The sequence below is a fragment of the Lissotriton helveticus genome, chromosome 5_1, assembly GCF_964261635.1.
Source record: "Lissotriton helveticus chromosome 5_1, aLisHel1.1, whole genome shotgun sequence".
Classification (NCBI taxonomy): domain Eukaryota; kingdom Metazoa; phylum Chordata; class Amphibia; order Caudata; family Salamandridae; genus Lissotriton; species Lissotriton helveticus.
Genome location: NC_136065.1, coordinates 1,046,917,042 through 1,046,939,252, shown reverse-complemented (window position 1 = coordinate 1,046,939,252; position 22,211 = coordinate 1,046,917,042). Strand labels below are relative to the sequence as shown.

Sequence of the window (22,211 nt, the reverse complement as noted above, 5' to 3'; positions counted from 1 at the left end):
TCTCATACATGAACCATCCACATAAAGTGTCAGGTCGGGATTAGGTAGTGCAATGTCTGTCAGGTCTTGTCTTGGCTTTGTCATGGTGTTAACAACTTCCACACAGTCATGTGTGGCAGGATTTGAAGTAACTGACGGTAACAGGGTAGCAGGATTTAGAATGTTGCAGCGTCTGATTTCTATGTGTGGCTGGAACAGTGTCAGTTCATAACCTGTTAAACGTGCAATTGTCAAGTGCTGAGTCTGTGTTCGGTTTAAAAGAACTTCCACGGAGTGTGGAACTTGTACTGTCAGGGAGTGTCCTAACACTATGGAATCACTTTGTCTGATAGCTAGAGCTGTGGCTGCAACTGACTTGAGGCACGCAGGCAGAGCCTGGGCTACTGGATCTAATGTGCTCGAGAAATAAGCACATGGCTTGTACTGTCCTGCTTGATCTTGTGTGAGAACAGATAATGCAGTACCATCACGTTCTGTGACAAACAGTGTAAAAGGCTTACTGTAGTTCGGTGTTGCTAGAACCGGTGCTTGGCATAAGGCTTTCTTCAATTCATTGAAAACAAGTGTATGTTCCTGGGTCCAAGGGAGGACAGTCGATACGGCTGCCTCCTGTGTCGTTAACTGTATCAGTGGCTTGGCTAGAAATGCATACTGAGGAATCCATTGTCTGCAATAAGAAGTGAGGCCAATAAAAGCTCGTACCTCCTTCTGTGTCTTGGGCTGCGGAAGACTCGCTATTAACTGGATACGGTCTGGTGTCAACTGCCTACCCCACTTGGACAGTAAGTGTCCTAAGTATACCACTTGCTGGACACAGAATTGTAATTTGGAAGGGGACACCTTGTGCCCCTGCTCGGCCAGAAAATACAGGACTGTAAGTGACGCACGCTCGCAGTCACGTTCAGAACGGCCTGTGATCAGTAGATCATCGACATACTGGAGCAGGGCAGTGTCAGTTGGCATGTGAATATTGTCTAGTTGTCTCTTAAGTGCTTGACTGTAAATGCTAGGACTTTCTGTGAAACCTTGAGGAGCTCGTGTGAATTTATAGCTCCTTCCATTTAAACAAAAACCGAAAAGGTACTGGCTGTCTGGATGAATGGGGACACTGAAAAATGCGTTCTTGAGATCTATAACTGTGAAAAACGTAGCTTCAGAATCTATGGCTGTCAATAGGGATGAAATATCTGGGACTACTGGATACTGGGGTATGATACATTTATTAAGCTCTCGAAGGTCAATCACTAATCGATATACTGGAGGTGCATTTGGATCAGTACGTTTCAGGACTGGAATGATAGGAGAATTACATACATTGGAGTCAGTTTCTATAACCACTCCTTGGGCAATGAGCTCGTCAATAATTTTGGATAAGGCTGCTACAGCCTCAGGTGGCAATCTGTACTGTCTGATTCGTGGCAAAACTATACCTTGTTTGAGAGTCACACGATGGGGTGTGATGTTCATACAACCTACATCAGTTGGACCTTGCGCCCATAAATGCTGTGGTACATTCAATAATCTTGGATCAAAATCACGTAATACATAGTGACCTTTAAAGTCACGTAAAAACAATCGGACTCCTTCTGGGGAACAGCAAATTACTGCACCTAATTCTTTTAACGTTTTAATGCCTAACAAATTTTCTGGACATGATTTCGTAAGTAATAAATCGGTAGTTCGGGACAATGGACCAACTTCTAGGGAAACTGGTTTCGAAATTTCATTAACAATCGGCTTTCCTGAAAATCCAAGGGAAACATTTTTAGAGCCTGAGAGCGGAGCCCCTGGAACCTCGTCATGACTGATAGTAGTCCTACTTGCCCCTGTATCAATCAAAAACTTTCTGTCTTTCCCTAATACTTGACTGTGTACATAGGGACCCTCTTGATCTACAGGTATCTCGATGAGAGGCAAGCCTACCTCCCTCTCTAGGCTGTTTCATGAATACTGTGGATACTCTGGATACTCTGACTGAGCATACTGGTACATCTGCTGTGTAACATGCTGTGTTGCAGCGATAGGCTGCGGTGCTAGAACTGTCTGTTGTGCATTCTGGGGTGCCTGAGAAGTCTGTGAAACTTGTTCTTGTCTAGGCGGACGTGGTCTTTCTTTAGTCTTACCAGTAGCTATGTTGTGTTTCAGAACTGCACACTCATTTATAAAATGACCTGGCTGTTTACAGTAATTGCAAGTCCCTTTAACGGGAGCTGCAGGATGACTGGCTTGATTCGGACCCCTCTTCTGACTGTCTTGTGGAACAGATTGTGCAACTAATACTTTCATTTTCGTATCTTTCATACGTCTCCTTTCATGTTCTTGCTCTTCCCTGATTCTATTCTGGTGATACTGGAGCATTTGTAGCATTTGTGACGGAGTATTAGCTTGCCAACTACTTTCGACTTTCAATACTCGATTTTTAACTTGTGGACTTGAATTCTCGACTAGTTTGGTAACAAAGAGATGAGGGTACGATTCACTACTCGTCTTCAGACCACTGTTAATAATAAAACATTTTTCAAATCTAGAATAAAAATCACTAGTGTCTTCATCCTGTTTCTGTTTACAAGCTGAGATTGCATCCCAATCTTCCTTTTTCGTGGCTAGTAACCTTGGCAAAACCTGTATCAATAACTCGGGCAATTCTTTAACTTTACCCCCTAGACCGGTACCTGGTACTCGTGAAGTATCTTCAGCTTCTAGAGCTGTCCAATCTATCTTTTTCTCTCCCACCTCCCATTCTTTTTCCTTGAGTTTTTCATATACCCCTACGGGCAACAGGACTTTTAACATTTTAATGATATCAGGATACGTGTATTCTCCCATACGGAGCATGTCCTTTAATTCTCGATGGAACCCTGCTGGATCTTTGTCGTGACAGGGAATTAACTTTTTCATCTCTAAGAGTTCCATCTTGGTGATAGGGGTGTAAACAAATACTCGTTCTAGATCACCACCCGTTGTCCTAACTGGGTGTACTTCTCGTAACGGATGCTGTCTATCTATGTAGAATGATTTACTTTCTGGAGGTGAGACATGAACAAAATGCGGATTCAGAAACGTTCGATATTTGTGGCGCTGTTCTAGAATGATACTAATTAAATCAGTACCAAGACCTCTCCATCTATACTGGAGTAACTCGTTCAGAACATCATGTAACGGACCTGGATCAGAATGTTGTCCCTCATACAGTGTAATGAGGTGCTGGATCATATACATACCCACCAGTCGCTGCTCGGCTGGGGGCAGTTTCAGAAACATTTGTGCCACTATTTCGTCAGGAAAAGTGGTAGAATCAGTAGTCCACCGGACTGCTGATCGGGCTAGTTCTTGTTCTTGCATGGTACTAAGTTCGCTATAACCGATTCGTGATTTCAGAATGTGATCAGTAGCTTGAAATACTTGCTCAAGAGAACCTTGTTCTGGTACTGGAGGAGGGAAAACTTTCTTGTGTTCTAGGCGTGAATGTCGGTCGGGAAGTCTAGTTCTACCTACATACGCTATTCTTGAGGTACTCTCGTCGTCTACCTCTTCGGTATCAGAGTGGTCTTCTTTCTCGGTTACTTGTGCTGCTTTTCGTTTCTCATGTAACTTTATTATTTCCCTACGGATCTTCTTGTACATACTTTCTATACAGTTCTGTGTCTTGTGTCTTCCCTCTGCTATATGGTCACTCCATCTGGTCAGGACTTTCATTTCTTCCGGATCTTTATCCGGATAATCTTGTTCCCTTATTAAACAATTAATTAGAAACTTTAAAAGCATGAGCTGAATCTCGACTTTTCTCTGAGCCATGGCCTCGCCAATACTTCCTGGATCTACTCCTGTACGGATGAAACGATATATTCTGTCTAAATATTCTTTCATATTCGGCAGGGTGTCCAAATATTCGGTCACCCGTCTTACACGCAATGAATATATGACCATATCATCATCGCCTGGGACCGGATCATAACGGCATTCGGTAAGTGCTCGCTTGATATCTGCAACTGACTGATGTTTGGGCGAACGCTGTAACGCTCGGGCATGTAGCTCGAGTAATGTCACACGTCTGTGTTGAGGCGGGGTTCCAGGAGGACTACCCCCCGCAGCTCCTAGACTAGAATCGTCGACGGGTATTGTACGTGCTGGCAGAGTGACTGATGTAGCGGGTACATGTACTGTAGGCTGGACCAGGGGTACCGTAATAGGTGCTGCAACGGGTGCCCTGGTGGCTGGAGGAACAGGAATTACATTATTTACGGGAGCTGGCGGAACAGGATTTGCATATTCTGGGACTGTGTCGTCCAAATAGGACGAGAGAAAAATATCAGCTGCAGTCGGTTTGTGACGTAGCTTAATCGGAACTAATGGCGGCGGAAAATTACATGGTGCTTCCGGGGTTGCTTTCGGCAAGCCCTCGGCAAGAAGAGGATACATACCCTTAATAAGGGCATTTCTCTGTCTGTCTGACTGTTCGGCTTTAACTCGTTCACCTACTTTGATTAATTCCCTTTCTTGGGCTCTTTCTGAGGATTCCCTACTTAATTCTGTTTTTCTGATTTCTTTTTCGGTTCTTTTATGAGATTCTTTGCGCCATAACTCGATGGCATCTTTCTGGGACTGTCTGGCTTTCTTTTTCCATAATACTTCTTCTACTCGCATGATGCACTCGGCATCCCACGTACCTGATACGGGCCATCTATATTTCTCTTCTAATTCCTTAGTGTACTCCACCCATAAGTCTAGATATAATATGGCACTTAAGCCATGCTTATGATACATAAAATGACCTGGACTGTCCCTAGGCGGGACAGGAACTGCTTCCTCGAGCAGACCTTTTCTGGTTTTTAACTGACGTAACTTCGAGAATAGAGGCATAGTTTAGGCTGGAGTCTGAACACAATACAATACACGATAAACACAATAATAACTGGAAAAACAAATCACTCATACCACGACATTGAAAACACATGAAATAACATTTAAAATAACAGTTCGGACAGAATAATGCCTGGAATACTGAGAACAGAACACATGAATTTCTCGAGAACAGAACTTACTAGAATGACTAGATGTACTGCTAAAACAGCACGAAACTTACCGGTCCCATAAAGAGACACGTCGGACCCGCGTCCACCTAGGTGAACACTTCGTGTTGGATCTGCGTACCCAAACCCACGGACCAGAGACAAATTAATTGACCCTGTCTGGATACTACCCCAGCAACGGTACTCACCGGGCAGCAAGAACGGAAGGCCTCGGACTGGACTGGACTGCTACGACGATGGACTATGAACTTCGGACTTCAGTTACAGGTGGGCCTCCGGATACCTCGGACCTTGGACTCTCGGCTTGGGCTCTGGTCGGGACTCGCCGCGTTCCTCACCGCCTCGTCTGGATGCTGGACCGCAACCTCCGTCTCCTCCGTGGGCCTGAGGGATACTTGAAGCAGAAATATCTGCACGTGCACGGTATGGTTCCGTCACGGCTGCAGAGGATCAGGGGGCCTGCGTGGCTTCTCCGGCGCGTGGGGAAAGGGCAAGTCCCTGTTCGGGCGCCATTATGTGGTAAATAAATAATTAATTACCGGTTCTATTTTTCAGGATACTCTATAAACAGATAGCTCAATAAATAAGAGTCAGGATTCGAGGTATCTTGAGTCACAGGCTTTAATCAGGCATAAAGGACAGGAACAGGACAGCCTGCATGGGAATAGGATGGCAGCTGCCGGGGGCAGGATCTGGGAATAAGGCTAGCAAACTTTAATATCGGTGTACAGTATATGTACTTAAACAAATACATTACATTCAATACAGTAGGCGTAGCAGTAGGCGTGACTCGTAGCAGTCGCGAAAGATAAGGGCAAAATGATGTAACAAGAAGGCGTGTACAGGGCGTATACATAGACATGTGATGCAAACGTGACAGAATATGTCATAAACGGGGCGGAAACATGGAGGGGGCTACCTGAGCAGCTGGGACCTCTAACCTAGTGGTGCGCGCAAATGGGCAATGACGTGTTACCAGGGAGAACTGGGGGCTATGACTTCTGCGCTAGAAGAGGAGACTAAAGTCTGGAGTGTCAGAGCGACATGTACCCAGGGCCTATCTGGTATCTGGTGTTTGGAGTACATATTGATAGAATCCAAAAGTTATCAGGGCAAAGGCTAATAGACACTAAGACTGGTGCATGCATAATTCTACATGTATTGTGTGTGCGAGGAATATTCTATGAATATTAATACAGTATTTCTCTTACATGGAGACATAAAGGCTAGACCATGACGGAAACTATTGATGCGATTCAGTAGCTTAGGAATGCAGAGAAGGAGGGCTGGACTGATAACTAGAAGCATAACATATTCTTGGCAGACTGGGAGGCAGAGCCAGGCCGGGCCGGGCACTGCGAGGCATGAAGTAAGTGAAGGGTCAGGGATGCAGGTGGGGGCTGTATCGCTCCTTCGGAGAGGGTTCAGGAGACAGGAGCTGAATCTGAGTCCGGGCCCTTTTGAGGCCTAGAAACGGGGACAATTCAATGAATTAACGTACACACTGTAAAACGTGGCAACGTAGGTTTACATAGGCCTAATATTCGTTGTTTTCACGAGGACTGGAAACTGACATACTAGAGATGGACACAACTGTAATTGCGTCTTTAATCGATCATAGGGAATACATGCATATCGATCATGTACATATAACATAAGATGGGGAACACGTAGGCACATATAACATGGCAAAATTTACTTTTCCACATGAGGGTGAGGGGATTTGAGGGTGAGAGGGTGTGTTAGAGTGAGAGGGTGTGTGAGCGTGAGAGGGTGTGTGAGGGTGAGGGTGTGTGAGGATGAGGATGAGGGGTGTGAGGGTGAAGGGGGTGAGAGTGAGGGGGTGTGAGGGTGAGGAGGTGTGTAAGGGTGAGGGGGCGAGGGGGTGTGAGGGTGAGAGGGTGTGAGGGTGTGTGAGGGTGAGGAGGTGTGAGGGTGAGGGTCCGAAGTAAATGGTGGCAGGGCAGACATCATAAGACAGAGAGGAGAGACTGCGTGGTGACTGCCTTGGTCAGTTTCCGAATCAGGAGGTCCAGAGTCAGCACAGTCTGCGAGGGATCAACGAGTCTAGAGGCAAAGCATAGCGGATGTAGCATTGCAGCTAGGAAGTCGAGTGTTTTCAAGCTGAGTGTCCCTAGAGAGATGGCAACACAGCAACAGCATTTGAGGAGCAAGGCTACTGTAAACAAGCACGGTAGGCTTTCACTTTCGTCCAGAAAAAAAACCGAGAAAGGTGCAGAGAATGCAGAACAGAACACGGCATCCCCGCGAAATGAATGCAAAAAAAACCAAGCTCTCGGCATTGCTGTGGCATGGAGGGCGGGGTAGCGGGAGCGCATTCCTTTGAAGTCTGTTGCGGGGGAGCAGCAGCTTTTGAAGTCTGATTGCGGGGGGGAGCGGCAGCCTTTGAAGTCTGATGCCGAGGCACAGACAAATAGTGGTGTGTGACGTGGCTGGCGTTGTGCACGCGCCAGTCTGACATGAACTGTGTCTAATCCCCAGTTTTGGTAGAGTTTTCGGACCGCTTACTAGAATCTCGCTGTAATGCTTACACATTGCTCAGCGAGACCTAAAAATAAAAAGGTGATGGATGGAATGCTCAAATTAATCTCAGCCAATGGCAATCGCTCTGGGCCGCATCCCAATCCATCGTCCCTTGCCCACCAAGCCACCTCAGTTTAGACCCATCCATATGCAAATCAACCTTGACCCTGTTCCTCATAGGCACAGTACAGCACGAACTGTCAGGCCACGTCCTCCCTGAACCGGAACACAAGCAACCTAGGACTGGTCTCGCCCTAGTTAGGGCTCTTCAGCCAAGTATAGCTTTGTTCCAATGGCACAGTGAGCTAACCCGGGACGCACGTCTGGCCATACCCTGTGCCCTTAGTGCGGCAAAGGAAAAAACAACAAGGTGATTGATGGAATGCTTTAATTAATCTTAGCCCCATCCCAATCCATCATCCCTAGCCCACCATGCCACCTCTGTTTAGACCCAGCCATGTACAAATCAGTCTTGACCCTGCTCCTCATGGGAACAGTCCAGCCCTAACTTCCAGGCCAGATGACTGAGATGCGGCCTGAGTAAATACTAGTGGCTGAGATTAATTTAAACATTCTGCCCATCACATTTTTGTATACTTTATTGTTTGGAGAGATGGTCACTCAGGCATACAACTGAGCAAATGCTACCAAACTGCCCATGTGAGATAAATTACAGATTGCATAATGAACGGGATCTGAACCTGAATAATACCATCTGCTCCCTGTGGCCAGTATTGTGGAATAAATATGGTTCCGTAGATAGAGTCATCTGCGGCTTTATATAACAACGTATAGTAGATTTGCTTATTTCAATATTTTCCCTTTCAAGATGCCCTATATCAAAAAGGTATTCTTTACCAGGGGTTTGTCCTGCTTGTTGATAGCTGCTGGGTTATCGAAAAGACCAGTACTTCCCAAATTAGTCAAAGATTGAGTTACATACGACAACCATGGGATGGCAAGCCCCTTTTCTCACCGCAGGCAATCCTTAATGACCGCATGGCTAAAAGTGGCACAATGGTTTGTCCAAATGTATATCTACAGCATTAAAGGTGCCAGTTTGATAACAACCTCGATACGGTGACGTCCCAGCTCTTCCTGGCATATGTAATGAGAGCTACTAGAGGATATGGAGAGTAAACCCTGAAAAAAATCGATTTTCCTCATATTGCAGACATTAAACATTTACAAATACACAAATCCCAGCCCCATCCTTGGCGATCGAGAGACACTAATGACCTGATTTACAAGGGCCTCCGCACTCGTGGCAGAGGCCTCGCAGTCATGGGGGAGTGTCCGCATTCGAGTCGTAATCTCTCCAATGAGAATCCTCATTGCAGATATTCCGCCCTGATTGAGGAGATTCCCCCACGACTGCAGAGTCTCTGCCACAAGTGCGGAGGCCCATTTGTGAATCAGGCCCTGAGTCTTATATATGTTAAGGAGAGGCACAAAAGTTTTACCATTAATGGAGGGAATCAATTTTAAAAGGGCCCCAACAAATTGAATTAATTTTTGATGCCTTATTGTGTTAAAATGCCGTCGCTGGGTTGCGTCGAATATTTCGCCTAAATATGGAACGCTATCCACACTCTGGAGCTTGTTATTTTTGACAGAAATGATGTACATGTTCTGATTATTTGGACTACAGCCCATGATCTGTGACTTAGATTAGTTAATATCCAGATTAAGGCCAGCGATGTAAGGTAGGCGTCAAAATCATCCACAATACACTTTACACTGTTAGGTGTGAGTGCTAGCAACATAGTGTAATCCGGGTAAAGTAAAGCAGGGACAGCTACCAAATCAATCATGGGCAAACCATGTCCCTGCTGACACAAAAATGAATAGAATTTATTAATATATAGAATAAAAAAGTGTGGAACCGGGATGCAACCTTGCGTACCACACCTTTTAATCTAAACATGTTTGAGCATTCAACAAAGAGGCCAACGATAGGAATGATGATGGAATTTGACCGAGAGCTGGCCATATTGCCAACGCTAAGGTTATTAAAGATGGTAGTAAGCAAAGGGCCCATAGCCTTGTATTATATTTAAAAAGGAACATCGGCACCCCATCTGTCCAAGGGTCTTATTGAATGGGCAGGAATGCAAAGCAGTAATTACTTAATGAAGTTCTACTTTAAACTCAAAATAATTAGGGGAACTATCAAATAGTTTAACACCGCATTGGTCTTTAGTAGGTAATTTGAAAAATGCAAAACCCATTGCTCTGACGGAATATGGAAGCTGATACTAGGCACTAAATTTTGACTGAATCTATGGAATTAAGAAAGTACCAGACAGCCTTGCGGCTTTTTGACTTGCTAGCCAAAATAAGGGTATGAGAGTTGTTATTTCTCATTTCTTTACATCTTTCTATACTCTGCAAGATGGGCAGCTACTGCCGTGTTTTCTCTGGACTTTTTAGATAGGGAGCTCCTCAGACATTTATTGGCGATAAAGCAAGCTGCATTGAACCACCATGGGACTGCTGCTTAGGGTTTAAGGGCTTGAATAAAAGAGTTTTTGCAGCCGTACACAGGTCAGAATAAGCACACTTTATTATTCCATTGCTCACCCAAGGGTGACATGCTTCATCATGGGGTTCCCTGTGGGCTACAACTCTTCTGGGTTAGAAGAGGAGCTGGGATGTTTTTGAGGGGACGGGACCGATGATGGGGTAAGTGTGGGGCAGAGTGCAAAAAAATCTTTTAGATTAAAACTGTCTCTAGGGGACCAAATGTCTTTACTATGGGGTCTACCAGGACAGGAATAAAAGGTAAGAGAACTAGGTGTTGTCAACAAATATACCCCTAAGTTAGATCAGTATGTTTCTGGCTATCCCGACCCCAGCCGGGGTTCGGAGGCATTCTTTAGGACCAAAAGGGTTGGTCACTCTGCAATCAAATCATGCTAGACCTCTCCGCAGCCTTCGACACCATCTCCCACCGCACTCTTGCCACCAGACTCCACGACGCTGGCATATGGGGGACCCCCTTCAACTGGATCCGTTCCTTTCTCGCCTGCAGAATCCAAAGGATCAGACTCCCACCCTTCCTCTCCGAACCCACAGAGATCAACTGCGGAGTACCCCAAGGATCATCGCTCAGCCTCTCGCTCTTCAACATCTACATGGCCCCCCTCGCCGCCATCATCAGACAGCATGGGCTCAGTATAATATCCTATGTCGACGACACCCAGCTCATCCTCTCCCTCACGAAGAACCCCGAAGACACCAGACTCAGCTTTCAGGAAGGAAAGAAACACGTTGCACCATGGATGAGCAATAACTGCCTAAAGCTCAACTCGGAGAAGACAGAGGTCCTCGTCCTTGGGCCATCTACCACCGCATGGGACAACACCTGGTGGCCCTCTACCCTCGAAAACCCACCCACCCCGATGGACCATGCCCGGACCTCAGCATCATTCTAGACTCCTCCCTCACCATGACTCGCCAGATCAACGCCGTCGCCTCCACCTGCTTCAACTCCCTCCGCATCCTCCGGAAGACTTTCAAGTGGATCCCCCTCGAAGCCAGAAAGACCGTCACCCACACACTCATAACCAGCAAACTGGACTACAGTAACGCCCTCTATGCTGGAATCAACAAATCCCTGCAACACAAACTCCAGACCACCCAGAACACCGCAACCAGACGCGTCCTCAGCACCCCACAACATGAGCACATGACCCAGCACCTGCGAGACCTCCACTGGTTTCCCGTCGAAGAGAGTAATCTTCAAACTACTCACCCACGCCTACAAATCCCTCCACAACATCGGACCCAAATACCTAAATGAAAGTCTCTTTCCACGTACCCAAAAGAAACCTCCACTTTGCTGACCTCGCCCCACGCATCCGCAGAGCCAGAGCAGGTGGAAGAGCCTTCTCCTACGTCACGGCCAAGGCCTGGAACGACCTCCCAGTCAACATCAGATGCTCCCCTCCTCTGCACACCTTCAGGAAGAGCCTGAAGACCAGGCTTTTCGGCTGACCTGGAGCTGCCCCCCCCTCTCCTCCCCCAGCGCTGTGAGACCTCATGGGTGAGTAGCGCACTTTAAAAGCCCCTGATTGATTGAAAGTAACATTAAAAAAATATGTCTAGGTGTATACTGGCCATAACAGAACAGTCGCCAGTCTATGTGAGCGATGGCCCAAAGGGGGTTAAAAACAGGGCGCACCGTTTTATCTGATGGACGATTTTCAATACCTCTCTTCGGTGTAATGGGTACCCCACAATGTACACAGCTGTAGACCAGTCCGTGTTCTACTGCCTTTGAAGGGTCCCGGCGAGAGGGGACCCTTCACAGGCAGTAGAACACGGACTGCTCCTCGGCCGTTTACATACTCGGGTACCCATAAGGCTGAAGAGAGGTATTGAATAAAAATGGTGTACATTGGAAGAAGGAAAGAGCATAAAATATAAAAGCCATTTAAAAGACTAAACACTGCAATATGCAACCATTTTCCTGGAAGAAACTCATAGAAGTAGAGAAACTGGAGCCAGGAACATCAGATTAATATTAGAACATATTTTTTTCATGGTCAGGTGAATTGAGTACACAGAATAAATTCCCAATTCGGGCTGTGGATGCAAAACACCAAAGTTATTTACAAAGACTATGGAGCATATTTACAAGGGGATTTCGCCACCAGAACGTTACTTTTAGGAACGTTCTGGTGGCGATAAGCCCTTCTCCATATTTAAAAAACAGCATTAAGCCTTTTTTTGTGGCTTAACACCGCCTTGTAAATAGGGCCCCTTTACACACATCACTTCGCGTGAAAGGGGCATGCAATGGGTGTTGCTGTGGGCGTTCTGCCGCAACACCCATTGCTTTTGATATTGCCCCAGGTTTACAAGGAGGTGTAAGTGTGAAGCAGTGCCAAAAACTAACGCAATGCAAGAGCAGGCATTAGAATGGTGAAACAAGGAGAACTACTTTTATTTCTCCTAGTTTTTGCTTTTTCTATGTGTGCTACATTTTGTAGAATACTTAGAAAGAGCAAATGCCATTAATGATTGTCATTAAATACTGACGACTTGCTACTTCTATCTATTCTGCAGCACACATAGAGGTAACAAATCGTCTTTAGTGATTGTTTATGTGCAGGAAGGGACACCTTCCTGCACATAAACAAATATTACCTGCAACACAAACACCCTTGCACTATGGTGCAAGGGTGCCTGAGTTTGCGCTAGGGAGCTAAATTTAGCGCCAGCTGTAGCTAAAACACTGGGGTGCACTATATTCTTGTGAATACGGCGCATTCCTGTGTTTTGAAAATGTCGAAGCGTGGCGCTGCCAAATTATGCACAGCTCTCCGCTCTGACATTTTCTCGTAAATATGCCAAAATGACTGAGACACAGGAGCAATAGTAACACGTAGAAACATAAAAATTGCATGCTGGATGGGTGTTGTAGACATTTTGTTCTCCCAGTGTATATTGTAATCAATTGAACTAACTATGCTTTGATGAAAACAAATGGCTAAATAACATTTTCCGGCTACAGTAAGGCCACCATAGTAGCAGAGGATCTTCTGGAGGCACTTGATGGGGATGCCACTTCTCTTCCCAATATGTGAAAATGTCTGCCAGATACATCATCATACTTCATCATAGCACATGTCCCTCGCAGGTAGCAGGTCCAAAAGGATAAACTAGCCCATATTCCTACCTGGATTGTCGTAAAAAGTATTTCCTTGTGAAATGAGAACCAAAAGTGCTTGGGACTGGGGTACCCCACTGTAAACTGACGGGAAACAGACAGAGAGAGGAATCTGGTACAGAAATCCATTACGCTGCCAACATGTAATACACAAGTATGGCACGACTCTAAAGGCCAGAAGATATCAATTGTAAATTTGAAAGAAACACTTCAATGTCAGCATCAAATACTAAAAATGTACCACCATCTTAAATTATTGCTAATAGGTGCACCTGGGTGGAAGGTCAGGGTCATAAATCATGCCTTAGTAGAAATGAAAAAGTATGTTGATGCCTCGTGACATTATTACCACTCCTGCTTGTGGTGACTGGGGATGTCAATGTTTTTGTTTCAAATCTTTTAACAAAGAAAGATTAAATCTTATTTTTCCATTTCATATTTTGTAAAAAATAAATTTGATATATTTTGTCTTGGATATTTCAACATGAGCTGAGCAAGAGTGACACGGATTACAATATTTTTATTTTATTTAGGGTAACCATCCTTTTAGGGCCTTGCAGTTTCTCAATATTGGTAAAGACTAGTTTTATGTTAAATGTAAATTAAAGGTGACGATATGCAGTTAGGGCACACATGATTGATTTTAAGGCTTTGTTCGCGATTTGCTTGTTATCAATCTACATGGGTTACTAGCTCTCAGGAACATAGATACATTTAAGAGCTGACAAGCTCAGCAACATGTTATTTTGTCAGGGATAAATATCTCTGCTGGAAAGAACCAGAGCTTGGCAGACGATTGAACACATCAGGCAGTTTTGCCACTTGTGCTCTCAGAAAGTGGACGCCTGCAATATATATTTAGTCCTATCGTAGGAAAATCAGAGAAACGTATAAGTGGACCTCAGTGGGTAAAACAGTACAAAAGGAAAAGGATGACATTTGCCTGTTTTGGATACCGAATGTCATGTAATATGTAAGAATCTAAATTGTTTTGGAGCGATTTGTATACTGGATTTATGCGTCGTTGTGATGAAAATAACATATTACTGTGAAGTTGTTTCCAATTACCTAAAATGAATACCTTATAATAACGATAAAGTACAGGAAGTGACTGTTCTAGTTTTATTGTCTGTGGTTTGGATCCAGTAGAGAGGTGTGGCTCAATGGTTAGAGCGGCAGACCCTGATGCAGTAGTCTGGCTGGGACCAGGGTTCAATTCCCGCCTCGGCGGGTCTCGGGCTCAATTTCCACGGACCTGATAATTCTCGCCTCGGTGCCTATTCTAGTCATGAGTCCCACTCTGCACCTCTGGGCAATAGCTTGCTTAATCTCTACAACAATGCTGAGGATGCCTGACTTCACCTTGGGGATGCCCAGGAGTGGTGCTCCTCACAGGGAAAGGCCAGGAAGGGTTCCTCGACGGTATTTGTACAAGCGCCAAGATGCCTACGGGTAGTCGTGCGCTATACAAGTTGTCGTAACGTGATCTGCCTGACCTTGTCTGTGACAGGCCAGGCCACGGAGGAAGGGGCGTGGGGAAGCAGGAAAGGGAAACACGTCAGTCCGAGAGTGAACACGCAGAAATAAAGACATGTTTGAATCACTCTCCCGGCTCCCGTGTCTTTATTGGGGGAACGCGACACTGGCGACGAGGATGGGATGTCCAAATCCCTTCCCACACATCGCGTAAAACCCTGCCCCATGTGAGCGGCCGAGACAACAGAGAAAACGGAGAGCCAGGAGCCTTCGACGGGACAGCGTGAAAGCGCGAAGCGAATCGGCGCCCAACACCCCGTCGCTGCCAGACGTACACGCCCAGCCACCACGCATCAACAGCTGCTGAGGGGCATACCCAGGCACTAATGACCAGCGCGAGGCGCAGTGGGGGACAAACGAGCAAGAAATAAATTAAACTTTTAAGACAAAAAAAAAACGGCGCGAAAAACACGGAGCGCCCAGCGGCTGATCTGCAGCAACCGCCGATGAGAGGGGTGAGTCCCTAGAGCCAAAGACGAGTTACTCACTCGACGGGTACTTGCAGTACTGCTCGGCAAGAAACCTCGAAGCAATACACAGGCCCCCAACCGAAGCCACGTGTCTTGAGCGGCGGGCATTTTGAGGTCAGGCAGCACCCATAGACTCACCATACCAAAAATTTTGTCGGCCATTTTGAGGTCAGGCATTTCTCAAGAATAAAGATAATTTACAAGTGGAGCCAACTTGACACAGCCTACAAGCAAAATGTCAGTCACCAGCTCAGCCAGTGGCACAGGAGATGCGGCAGTATCCCCAGGAAATCCACCAGCTCCAGGAAATCCACCAGTAGCTGCCCTGACACATGCCACGGTCATGGGAGTGCCATATCTGAGACCCCCGGAACCCCTTGAATTGACATCAGGCAGCAGCATGGGACCCAAATGGAAAAGTTGGTCCGAAGATTTCGAAGACTACATGGCTGGACTGCAAGTGCAAGACCCCAAACAGAAGCTGATAGCTTTACGCAATCTAGTAGGGAAAGACATTGCGCAGGTCATCAAGGAACTGCCCGACGCGGCCACCGCACCATATGAGGACGTCAAAGGAGCTCTTGACCGGAGATTTCTGCACAAGCATAACCTCGCCTACGAGCGCTACACATTCAGCCTAGCCACCCAAGAGAAAGATGAGAAAATGTGCGACTTCATTGTGCGCATCAGACGACTAGCCCGTCACTGCAACTTCGACGACTTCAATACAGAAGACGCACTGCGACTCCGCATAATTGAGGGGTACCACTCCGAATCGCTACGGCGACGGCTACTGAAGAAACACTACACCCTGGAAAAAATTGAGGAAATGACGCGCATAAACGACCAAGCAGAAGACCATGCAAAGAAAATGGAAGTCAACAGAACCGACAGGAAAGAACAGGCGTTCAGGATGCAGACACATCACGAAAAGAGACATCAGACTGATCGCCACAGATCCAACAGGTCCGCACACTCCACCTCCTCGCGGCGGAAACCAACAACCTGGTATGACTAGCGTGAATCGCGACACGCCAAGCACACCAAGGCAGCGCCCGCATGCTACAGGTGCGGTCAAGACTACCCACACTCAGGACAATGCCCTGCCATCGGACAACGGTGCCATCGCTGTGGCAGAGACAATCATTTTGAGACTGTTTGCCAAACTCAACGTTCGGGACGCAGACCATCCAAAACCCGATCTTCCAAACAACATCACGCCCGTGCTGTGACAGGGCGTGAGAGACACTCATCCAGCTCATCCAGATCGAGTGCTCGATCTTTCAGCTCGCATCGATCAAGAAAATCCACAGCCAGCGAATCTCCGTCACGCACACCGGTATCACAAGATAGTGATGAGTACATTTGCATGGTCTCTGACCCAGATCGTCTAAAGAAATATCCAAAGCTAGACATCCGGATCGGGGAACACCCAGCGAAATTTGTCCTAGACTCTGGAGCCTCCCTAAACTACATTTGTGCACTAGAGTACCAGAGCATGAAACCCCGCCCTAAACTGGAACCAGCTGCGGTGAGGATATTCACATGGATGTCCAGAAAACCATTACCATGTTTAGGCCGTTTCAGCACGACGTTGTCGTACAAAGACCGTCAAATTCCTGCATACATTCACGTTGTTGAAGGCCCGGATGTGGCTGACTGTCTACTGAGCCTGCCAACTGCTGAAAGATTGAGACTTGTAGAACTCCTCTACATGACTGAAGACGCCCCAGACATCATTGCAAAATGTCCGAATCTCTTCAAGGGTCTTGGGAAGTTAAACCACTTCAAGGTCAAATTGCATATAGACGAGCGCGTCTCCCCGGTGGCGCAACATCATAGGAAGGTACCATTTCATCTGCAGCAGGCTGTCGATGATGAACTCCAGGAGCTACTCCGAACCGACATCATCGAGCGCACGTCTGGCCCAACCCCGTGGGTGTCGCCTGTGGGGGTCGTACCGAAAAAGGGACTAAACAACAAGGTGCGCCTATGCGTCGACATGCGCGCACCCAACGTAGCAATTGAAAGGGAGCGACACCCTGGACCACACATTAGCGATATGATCGCTCGTCTCAACGGAGCTACAGTCTTCTCGAAACTCAACCTTAACAAAGGTTACCACCAGTTAGAGCTTCATGAAAAATCCGGGTACATCACCACCTTTACAACCCACCAAGGACTCTTCCGGTATAAGCGTTTAAATTTCGGCATATCATCTGCAGCTGAAATTTTTCAAGAAGCTATCAGACGGACAATCCAAGGTATCCCGAATGCTTTTAACTACAGCGACGACCTGCTAGTGTTCGGGAAAGATCAAACCGAGCATGACACAGCCCTTGACAGAGTCTGCCACGCCCTGATGAACGCCAACCTGACTCTAAATGCAGAAAAATGTGAATTTCACAGATCAACATTAAAATTCTACGGTCACATCTTCTCGAAGGACGGCATGACACCTGACCCCGACAAAGTCTCTGCCCTCGCAGACACTCCGACGCCGCAAGATGTGAGTGACCTCCGCTCTTTCCTCGGCATGGCGAGCTACTGCGCCCGTCATATTCAGGACTTTGCCACGATCAGTCATCCGCTTCGAGAACTAACTCGTCAAGGCCAACCCTTTGCATGGACAGAGGCCTGCAACCACTCATTCCGCAAGATCAAACATGCTGTCAGCTCTGCCATCAACCTGTCATACTTTGATGCCAACAAACGTACAGAAATCACTGTGGACGCCAGCCCTGTAGGTCTTGGCGCTATCCTGGCTCAATACCGGGAGGACTCGGATCAGCGCCACATCATCACGTATGCCAGTCGCAGCCTCACCGAGACGCGGTACTCACAGCCTGAGAAGGAGAGCCGTGGTCTGGGCATGCGAACATTTTCACCTGTTCGTGTACGGGAAACACTTCATTATCATTACCGACCACCAGGCGCTCATCACGATTTTTGGCAATCCCAAGGCCAAGATGCCCCCGCGTATTGAACGCTGGGGCCTCTGCCTCCAGGACTATATATACACCATCGTCCACAAACCGGGGAAGTCGGACAATCCAGCCGACTATATGTCACGTCATCCCAAGGCCTCCACCAAAGAACTGCACTCGGTGGCTGAAGACTACCTACACTTCGTCATCGACTCTGCATGCCCTCCCACGGTAGCCCTGGACGCCATTCAAGAAGCATCTATGCAAGATCAAGTCCTCCAGAACGTCACAGAACGCATCCGCACCAACTCCTGGCGGCATGTGACAGACGACTCTCACCCGAATTCTCCGGAACTCATGACATTCAAGCATGTTCATGATGAACTGTCCATCAGCAAGGACGGCCTCATCCTGAGAGGGGGGAGGATCGTTATTCCTACAAGGCTGAGACAAGGAGTGATCAACCTCGCTCACGAGGGACATCGAGGCATAAGTGCCACCAAGAAAGCTCTTCGAGAACGTGTTTGGTTCCCGACACTGGACCACATGGTTGAGACCACCCTCAAGGACTGCATCTCCTGCCAACTAGTAAGCCGCGATGAACCACCGGCTCCACTACAGATGTCGGAACTACCTGATGGCGTGTGGCAACAAGTTGCCATTGACTTCTTCGGACCCCTAAAGTCAAGCCAATACATCATCGTCCTTATGGACGAATACTCCCGTTTCCCCTTTGCTCATCTAATACCATCCACCAAGGCAACTGCAGTGATTCCAATACTTGACGAGATCTTCGCGGCCTGGGGCATCCCGCTACGAGTCAAGTCAGACAACGGACCCCCATTCAATGGCCACGAATTCACGGACTTCGCCAAACATCTTGATTTTAAACACCAAAAGATCACACCACTATGGCCTCAGGCCAATGGCATGGTGGAAAGATTTATGGGGACCCTAAAGAAAGCAGTGCAGCAAGCGGAACTGGCCCGCCGAGACATCCAACAGGCCTTGAATGAGGTCCTAAGGGCCTATCGCACCACGCCACACAACACGACAAATCAATGTCCAGCCACTCTGATGCTAGGAAGAATCCCGCGCACTCGACTACCTGCTCTGAGTGACATAATCCAAGCCAGAGCCCCGAACGTCGACCATGAGACACTAGTAAACATAGACCAGGACAAGAAATTGAAGATGAAGACATACGCTGATCAGAAGAGACACGCAAAGCCCACGGATATCCAAGAAGGAGACTGGGTAATGGTCCGACGCGACCGACGAACGAAAGCGGACAGCCGCTACCTCGCACAACCCCTAAAGGTCAGCCGACGGAAAGGAACCATGATTACAGCACAAGGTGATCACAAGCGAATTACCCGAAACATCTCACACTTCAAAAGGTGCAAACCCCATGGAAAACACGACAGTCGATATCGAGAATCCTCCACAAACTCAGGAACCCGGGACAGGAGCAGTGACCACAGTCAACACAGTCCAACGAGACAAAATGACCCTGTGCCGTCTCGAAGTGACACGCCAGACCGAGCTGATCGACCCCGGCGAACAACCCGACGACCAGAGCGTCTCATCGAAATAATCTGAGGCCACATGCAAGTAAGACTTTATACAAAAGGGGGAGATGTCGTAACGTGATCTGCCTGACCTTGTCTGCGACAGGCCAGGCCACGGAGGAAGGGGCGTGGGGAAGCAGGAAAGGGAAACACGTCAGTCCGAGAGTGAACACGCAGAAATAAAGACGTGTTTGAATCACTCTCCCGGCTCCCGTGTCTTTATTGGGGGAACGCGACAGTAATCATTTCATTTAATTTCTTACTACACAGCGCTTTATATGAAAATGGAAACACATTTCAGAGCGTACAATCTTTGCCAATTTCAGAACCTTTATAAGAAAACTCAACAGTTTTTTTGCATTTGTTTATTGAATACGTTTGAAATGGAAAGCAAAAATACAAATAGCCTCATACAATGGTCTGATCCGTTGGGTACAGATGATACATGGTGCAGCACAGATGTACTTCACCCAACATTTGGTTTCCATGGTACATTAAATGAGAAATGAAAAGAAGGAATTAGGGGATGGGGCGCTTCCAAGGGGGATTTTAGGGGAACAGTGGGGTAAGGGGAAAGGTCGGGAAAAGAAGGCGGGACTATGAGGGGGGAGGGGGGAGAGAGAGAAGGCTCCGAGTCGACAGACATCAGAGGAGGCTGTAAATCAAGCATCCATGCAGAGGTGTAACAATATCAGGGAGGTGAGAGCTCCTCTCTGGTTCATTAGCTTGGGGCGAGCCCTCTAAGTACTTATTTTTATTTATTTACTTAAATATTTATTTAATTGTTCATTTAATGCGATTATATATAGCGCAAACATTACCCGAGGGTGTCAGAGCGCTTTGCATGAGAACCAGTTGCGATACATAAGGACTTAGGATTACATGCGTTACATATAAGATACAAGCAAAACAAAATTGCAAATGTACAAGTTGTAAAGTCACACAGGGAAGAGATATAAACAGAAATAAATTGCAAATGTACAAGTAGTAATCACTCAAGGAAGGGATACCAATGGAAAAACTCTTAAAAGTCACATAGGAATGGTAGAGAGTACAAAGGTCTACTGCATATACTAGTGATTAGAGTTATCTCTATATGGCTTAATTTCTGAGTGTGGGAGAGTGGGGAGGGCAAAAGGGAGGGAATGGGGTTGGGGGGAGATACACGATATCGGAGCTATCACTTCCTTGGTGACCAAACGAAAACAAAACTGTTTTAATATTTTTACAGGTTCCTCAGGGAATTCCTCAACGAGCTCCAAGAATCGAACTAGAAACCTGAGGTATTGTTTATCATTATTGTAGCTCAGTCGATATCTGCGTTTCTTCCGTACTGCAATTTCAGAAGCAGCCAATCCTCAAGTGCACCTCAGCACTAATCTATTATAAAAATTGAGAAGCATTTCTTGACTATTGTATTTCATTATCTAACACAGGCATAGGCAAAAACCTCACACAGTTCGACTTACACATATTAATTGAGCTTAACATTGACCCGAACTGCAGCACTACTGACGTCACCATTATACCCCCTTACTTGCATATTTTATGTATTTCTCTATACATCAAAGTCTCCAGTCATACCATCAAACATGCTCAAATGCAGCATTTATTCACTAGAGGGGCATGTAACTCCACCTATGGGAACATTATGCTTCCAAAGCGATCTCTGAAGACCACTTATGCTGTCCCAAACTTACTCTATTCCCGCCACAGACCTAATCACCATAGTTTATGAAATATCCTCTTTATTTATATACACTGGCATGCAAATACCTCTTTTTACTGCAAATTCTGAGTTACGTGAGGAGTCTCTTCCTTAGATGCCTCCTCCAGCATGCTGAATCCTGACTTTCTCTCTGTGTGGACTCAGTGCTTCTCTTGCTCCTAAGCCTCTCTAGATGCTTCCTATGCGACCTCTATGTGCCCCTTGGGTCACTTTCTGAAAGCCCTAATCTTCCTCAATAGAGATAGAGGAAAGACTCTGCATTATGAGGTCTCTAACACCCCTTTTATATATGTTCACCTCCTGCTTCTTCTTGGGGTTTCAATGTTTGTCCCTGCCATTGAGCATGGACATTGTACAGCTTCCTGTCTACAGCCCGTGTCCTTCCTCTGGCCCCGCACATCTGCAGGTACTATTTTTAAAACTTTGTGTCATGCATGCTATAAGAATGCACTCTCTAAGAGTGCGTGTGTGTGTGCTGGCCGTCTCCATACCCCACCCATCCCTCATGTTGCTTTCCCTCTTCCCTTGCTGCTGCTCCCTCCCTCGTTCCCCGCACCTCCACCGTGTTGCTTCCCTTCCACCTGCCTCCTTCTGTTTATTGTTGCCACCCGCCCTCTTCTGCCGCACCTCGATTGTATTGCTTGCCCCAATGCATTTTTAGACATATTGCTCAGCAGCGTGGGCTACTGTGCAACATGGCTTAAAGAAAAAAAAACGCTGGCCACAT

At 46.8% G+C, this 22,211-nt stretch overlaps 1 protein-coding gene across 1 annotated transcript in view; it reads left to right on the top strand.

The window, feature by feature from the left end:
• Positions 1–22,211, top strand: part of LOC144753482 (M-phase inducer phosphatase 1-B-like) — a 275,628-nt gene that overhangs the window by 40,155 nt on the left and 213,262 nt on the right. The window contains exon 3 of the mRNA XM_078641155.1: positions 20,987–21,038. Within this exon, the coding sequence (XP_078497281.1) occupies positions 20,987–21,038 (52 nt within the window). The remainder of the gene's footprint in view (positions 1–20,986; positions 21,039–22,211) is intronic.